Source organism: Vicia villosa, unplaced genomic scaffold (assembly GCF_029867415.1).
Source record: "Vicia villosa cultivar HV-30 ecotype Madison, WI unplaced genomic scaffold, Vvil1.0 ctg.000364F_1_1, whole genome shotgun sequence".
Classification (NCBI taxonomy): Eukaryota; Viridiplantae; Streptophyta; class Magnoliopsida; order Fabales; family Fabaceae; genus Vicia; species Vicia villosa.
In genome coordinates this window covers 947,594-954,708 of record NW_026705165.1, presented here as the reverse complement: position 1 = coordinate 954,708, position 7,115 = coordinate 947,594, and the positions used below count along the sequence as shown (strand labels likewise).

Below are 7,115 nucleotides of genomic sequence, written 5' to 3'. Positions count from 1 at the left end.
AATTTTTAAAGCAAGGTACTTTTCTAGATGCTCCTTTTTTGATGCCAATATTGGTAATAATCCGAGTTTTGGTTGGAGAAGTATTTGGCAATCCAGAAATGTTCTAACTCATGGGTGCAGGTGGAGCATAGGAGATGGAAGTCATATTAAGGTGATGAATGAACCTTGGCTTCGAGGGAAGGAAGTGGGATATTTAGACGGCCCCAAGGTGCATATAATATTATTGTTAAAGATCTCATGTTGCCTAATGTTAAACAGTGGGATGTGCAACTAATTAGTGATCTCTTTGATGATACAGTTACAAAAAGTATCCTTTAGGTGCCTTTGATCGAGGAAGTGAGAGAAGATCGTTTGATTTGGAAGGATGAGCAAAATGGGATGTATAGTGTGCGGTCTGGGTATAGACTTTGGAGGGAAGCCCAGGTTAAACATTTACCGGGAGGGGTAGAAGAGAACTGGAGTAGTCTTTGGAACATCAAAGCACCACCTCGGGTTAAGTATCTTTTATGGAGAATCTGCAGAGGCTGCTTACCGACTAGACTAAGGCTCCAACAATTTCATGTTCAGTGTCCGTCAGGGTGCCAGTTTTGTGAAGATAATATTGAAGATGATTGGCATGTGTTGTTTGGATGTAATGCTACAAAACAATGCTGGCGGGCAGCAGGTTTGTTTTTCGTGATTGATCCCCGTTTAGTGTCCTTTGTTGATACCAGGGACGGACCCAGAAAATTTGAGTTGTGGGGGCAAATTGTAAAAATTTGCAGGGTTAAATAAATATTAAATTATATTTAAAAATATAATTATGTTATTATTATTATTATTATTATTATTATTATTATTATTATTATTATTTTCTACAATATTTTATTTTAAAAAAATCTTAAATTTATTTTTATATTCAACATTATAAAAAAAATCTCTCTATAACATAATTAAACAAGTGAGTTTGAATTTTACTCCTTTTATCTTTAATTATAAGCATTATTTAAAAAAATTCCATAAAGACTACTTATTTACGTTGGGAAGTGAAATATTAAACACATCTATATGCAAAAAAAATTAGTTATAGTAATAAATATAATATACACATTTATTATATTATCAACTTTTCCTTAAAATATACACCCTCCGGTCACTATTATAAGCAAAAAAAATGATCTAATTCTTGGTCACTATTATAAGCAAAAATCAATTATTACTAAATCATTTAATGCTGTAATTCCTAAGATACCCCTATATTTCATTTTCCAATACTTCATTAAATTTAATAAAGAGGATATTATAGTAAATTTAATCAATGTTTTCTCCGAAATCTAAAAAGTTAACTACACTTAATTGAATTTCTTAATAATCGTGAAAACCATTTTTTTTGCTTATAAATGTGACCGGAGGGTGTATATTTAAAAGGCGACAAAATTACTTATTTATAAATAATGAACAATTATTTAAATTATGTGTAGATAAGTATTGCTAAAGTTACATTTTGATAATGGAATGGGCGTAGAAGGTCAAATTATCTATCTGTATACTAGAATTCATATAGTAGTTAACAAAGTTTAGCAAAACGTAGTGGGGGCACTTGACCCCAGAGTGACTAACGTAAGTCCGTCCCTGGTTGATACTAAAGCTCTCATTCTTGATATTTGTAGTTGGGAAGATAGGAAGACTGTCGGGAGAGTAGCTGTTATGTTAGATGTGTTATGGAGGAATAGAAACAATAAATTATGGAATAATGAGAATGAGGAGGCCATAACTCTTGGATTAGTGGCGCTAAGTAACTGGCAGGCTTGGTTTGCGGCACAACAGGATCACAATACTGATAATCCTACCCAATTTCCTACGAGATGGGAAGCTCCTAATGTTGGGTGGCTCAAGTGTAATGTTGATGCAGGTTTCAACTCTCATAGCGTACTACTAATGGAGGATGGTGTGTTCGGAATAACCTTGGTCGCTTTATATCTGCAGGTACGGCTTGGGATATAGGTACTCAATCTATCTTAGAAGCGGAAGCCCTTGCCCTTAAAGAAGCAATCCAAGGGGCTATCATTTGAATCTCCGACATGTTATCTTTGAAAGTGATTCCCAAATGGTTGTTCAAGCCCTTCAAACTAAGAATCCGGGTAGATCCGAGTTTAGTCTAATCATTTCTTCCTTACAATCCTTGTTGCTTTCTTTTTCTAACTTTGAGGTAAAGTTTATAAAACGTCAAGCGAATTCGGTTGCCCACGCGTTAGCAAAGGCGGCTAATTCTTAGTCTAGACGTAGTAGTTTTTATTTGACACCTCCTTGTATTGAACATCGTTTGATTAGTGATATGAATTAAGTTTGATTTTGTCAAAAAAAAAAAAAACTAAAAAGACACTAATTAATTTTCAAGTAATATCAATCTTAAAGACAAAATAAATTCTACTTTAAAAGACAGAATAAATTCTACTTTAATAGAGCTAAACACCTCAAAATTATTTTAAAATCAATTCTACATCTTAAAAATTGTTTTTGACTCTTCTAAAAACTAAATCAATCATACACTTGAATTAAGTATAAATAATCATATCAAATATAAATTAGTCTGTATTAGACTTGCACTCCATTAGTTTATAGCTTTTTGTCTCCACCTACCATGATTCTCAAACATGTTCTAACACAATGGAAGAAATGCTTCTTGTTCTGTTCTTTTATTATCTCCCAACCAAAGTTTTAAAAATCGTTTGTTATTTACCCTTTTTGTGATACAAAATAAATTATAATTAACTCACAGTGCAAAGACCGCAATTAACATCGCATTGCGACCGCTATTTAAAACCTTGCTCACAACATATTATGGGTCTGTTTGGTAAAAATAGCGGTTGACTGATAAACTAACTGATAGTTTATAGCTTATGACTGATGGCTGATGACTGATGACTTATAGCTTATAGAGGATGGTTGAGACTGATAACTTATAAGCTAATTGAAGTGTTTGGTAAAATTAGCGGTTCAATTAACTTATAAATGTAAAATGACATAAAAGATATTTAATATATATTTATTTTATTTTATGTTAAAATAAATTATAAGGGTTAAAAATGAATTTTAATTAAAATAATAAAGATAAAAAAGGAAGAAAAAATGATAAGCTATAAGACATAAGCTAAAACGCTATTTGAAAAAGCGTCTGGAAAATAAGCTATAAGCTAGTAAAATAAGCTATAAGCTCGTGATGAAAAGACCTTTACCAAACGGGTCTAAATTATCATATGAGCTTATAAAACATAAGACATAAGCTATAAACTCAAAAACATGGCTTACCAAACAGAGCCTATGTTAAAAGAGCTTTTGTTTTTCATTTTGTGTGCAACTTTGAACTATGCAATTGACAAAGATGGCATTGACAAAAATGCAATATCATTATGAAATCCACTTTTTCTCTGCTTTTTCTTAAATAGAAAACGAGCGGGTCTCACATTTTTAACTTCTCACTTTCTCATCTCTCTTTAAACCAAACAAGAGAATTTGAATCTTTCTCTTCAGCCTCTCTTTTCAACTTCTCTCTCCCTTATTTCATCCAAACCAAACACACTCTATATGAGTTCTTAAGCTGCACAATACTTGGAAAAATAATGCCCTCACTGCAAAAAGTACTATTAAGCGTGTGACCGAAGCAGCAGGGCAACAAATACAAAGTCCTAATAATTCAGCTGGTTTGCATAAAACTAGAAAACGTTTCATGAGTACATGTGGTAGGGACTGGACTCATAATTCATTGACATTATCTTCTACATTGAATATCAAATTGCAACTAGTTCCTATGATTAAGGAAGATGATAATGATATAAAATCACATCATATTATTAGGCTGAAAACAAGGACAGAAAAGTGAGAAAACCATGTCCCCAGAATGAATGGTACCAGACACTAACTGTCTACTAATAACGACAACTAAATGGGTGGGTCCATTAATAATTGAAAGAAGAAAAGAAAAAACAGAGCAAATTCTTGTTCTAAATTGAGACAACCTAGATAATGTGAAACCAAGAATTTTATTCCAAAATGATTCTTCTATGATCTGTTTTATGGCTTCCTGAGTCAACATAAGTCAGTATTTAGAAGACAACCTGGTATGACAGGTCAAATCAATTAAAATCTGGTACAACATAATGCATTATATGATCTTACATTACAAATAACTAACAAAAAGTTTTCGGACAACAAATTATTATTACAAATAATGAATCTTTCAATATTCCATCCGTTTTTCCAAGAAAAAAACAAAAAGCAGAAAATTGAATATGTTTGAATCTAAATTTAAATCAAATATATTTAACATTTTTTTTTTTAAAATCTCCAAGAAGATTCACCTCTCGCGCTAGTTTTGTGTCCTACCAACTTTGGTGTGATGCAGAACTCACATTATGCGTGCTAAAGATTCATCTCTTGTCTTCCGCCAGCTCGTGTATAGTACACAACTCACATTATGTGTGCTAAAGATTCACCTCTTGTCTCCCGCCAACTCGTGTATAGTACACAATTCACATTACGCGCATTAAAAATTCACATCTCACACTAGTTTTGTCTCCCGCCAACTCGTGTATAGTACACATCTACAACTCACATTTCGGGCACACAACTTTAGTCGGGTTAACTTGAACCTATGACTTATTGCTTCACTAGTATAACACTATTATATGATGTTGAGACATAAAAGAAAAATCATCTCTCATGAATAATAAGACAAACTTACAAGAAACGTCGACAATCAAATATATTGAATGAGAGCGTGTATGTTCAAACACAAGGATCTGATGATTTATCGACAAAGATTAAAACATGATCGTTTTTCCTTTCAAATTGAAAAGATTCACCTCGCACGTTAGTTTTGTTTCCCGCCAACATGTCAACTTGTGCGCAGTACACAAGTTGGCGCTTATAGACTAAAGAACAGACAACTATGAGTGCGTTGACTGAATCTATAACTACCTCAACCTCGCAAATTACAAAGACATAAGATCAATCGCAAATTGCAAAAACATAAACATTTAGAGACGGAGATAGTAGTAACATTTGTCTTCCTCTACTGTGCAATACTCATAGAAGTAAACAATAACTCTTTTCAATATCATTAGGTGAAAAACAAAACAAAAACTTGAAATCGAATCACATTATCAAACACCTATCAATATCATAAAATTTTCATAACCAAAACAGAACCATAAATCTCATAATTTCCCAATTACAGAAAAAACCATCATCCTCACAATTGCCATCAACTTCAATCCAAATCCCAAACCAAGATTTTCAAACTCACTCACTACATACAATTTCTACATTCCACCCCACCCTCTCAAATCAACCAAATAAATAAATAAAAAATCACCTCCTCGTTCTCCTTTCACCAATGTAATGCGAAAGCGGAACAACCTCCTGCAACGGCGTCGACATCGGCGTCGGCATAGGCGAATTCCGGCACACCGGACAAGAGCCATTAAGCTTCAACCACGAATCAAGACAACAGAGATGAAAATAGTGTCGACATTCCGGCATCATCCTCAGCATCTCCGCATCCTTATACTCACACAAACAGATCGAGCAAGTTCCATCCTGTCCCATCATCTCCTTCCCATACTGCAGCCTCGGGTAAGAGTTGATCACGCTCTGGTCCAATCCCAAAACGATATCGTCCCGATCATGATCATCCTCCTCCGCAACGAAAATCACCCGCGGTAGAACTACACCGTCGGAGTTTCGTTGGTTGTTTCGTTGGTTGTTGATGTTGCTGTTGTGGTTGTTACGACGGTTACGGAAAGTGCGGCAACAGAGGTAGGAGGAAAGGATGAGAGTGGAGAGGAGGAAGAGGAAGCCGAGAGCGATGGCGATGGAGTAACCGAAGCCGAGGTTGGAGAGATAAGGAAGAGGCGGAGGAGGAGGAGGGTAAGTGTAAGGGGTTGAGGAAGACATGGAAATGGTGATGATTTGAAGGATGAAAAGGGGAATATTCCATTTGGGAGAGGGTATTGTTGAGAATAATTTTGGGAGTTTTGAAAGGTGGGTGAGGGTCTTAGTTGCTGCATTTAATACTAAGAGTAACTCAAAACTTGAACGCCATTCAATGGTTGCGTTGATTTGGTGATTGGTTTTATGATATTCATTACTGCTTGGTTTGGTTGGTCCCTTTGGAACTTGGAAGGGTGGGGAAACATAATAAACTATGGTTAACCAATAACACGATTGTTGTGTTAACTTGCAAGCTATAGGCAATTCAATCTTTGTCAAATAAAAGAATAGAGTATACATTTAACTACAAAGATAGATAATAAATTATCTCTCAATTTTTTTTTTTTTATTAAGCTAAAAAAAATTTCTTACATCTCATCAAAATATTTTTGGATATAAATTTTCTTTTTGCTAAATCATCTGTTTTAATTATTTTTGTGTATAAAGTGTTTTTTGAGCCGTTTGTGTATAAGTTGTATTAAAAAGTTCTATTAATAACAAATAAGTTTGAGTTAAAAAACTATTTACAAAATTGTCCATAATTTTATGAGATATAGGAAATATAGTTTCCCTAATGTAGGAAATACTCCCTCCGCTTTTTATTATAAGTCGTTTTGGAAAAAAATTGTATTTAAATATAAGTCGCTTTACAATTCCAATGAATAATTAATGCTACTTTTTCTATTATATCCTTAAATATTTATTATTCTTTCTCCTTTCAATTATATAAATTTATCTTTCATATATCATTAATGAAGGATAATTTTGTAAAAACCTTCATAATTTCTCATTTTCATACAACAATTATTATTTTTCTTAAACTATGTGAAAAGTCTAAAACGACTTATAATAAAAAACGGAGGGAGTAGTAGTTTATGAGATTTGTAAAAAGAGAAAGTAATAAATAAATCAGAGTATAAATGAAAAAAGAAAATTAATACCTTTTTAAATTGTGAAATGAGATAAAAAGTAGGCGTTAGTTTTTTTTTTGTTAGAATGATATATTACCTTTGTATCTAAATAAAAGGTATTTTTTTCCGCGTGCCATCTAGAGTTAAACATTTGTTATGACAGATTTGCAGGGGTTGTCTTCCGACTCGTTCTAAGTTGCAACAACATCATGTTCTTTGTCCATCTATTTGTCT

The 7,115-nt window shown here is 33.3% G+C and overlaps 2 protein-coding genes across 2 annotated transcripts; one reads left to right on the top strand and one right to left on the bottom strand.

Annotated features, from left to right (window-relative positions):
* The first annotated feature begins 378 nt into the window (after positions 1–378).
* Positions 379–2,051, top strand: LOC131627446 (uncharacterized). The gene is made up of 3 exons (XM_058898304.1): positions 379–614; positions 1,650–1,891; positions 1,966–2,051. The coding sequence occupies exons 1-3, from the start codon at positions 379–381 to the stop codon at positions 2,049–2,051; spliced, it is 564 nt and encodes a 187-aa protein (XP_058754287.1).
* A 3,099-nt stretch (positions 2,052–5,150) lies between these two features.
* Positions 5,151–6,190, bottom strand: LOC131627490 (RING-H2 finger protein ATL67-like). Its single transcript, XM_058898343.1, has one exon. The coding sequence runs from the start codon at positions 5,932–5,934 to the stop codon at positions 5,350–5,352; it is 585 nt and encodes a 194-aa protein (XP_058754326.1). The 5' UTR covers positions 5,935–6,190; the 3' UTR covers positions 5,151–5,349.
* Between the last annotated feature and the right edge of the window lie 925 nt (positions 6,191–7,115).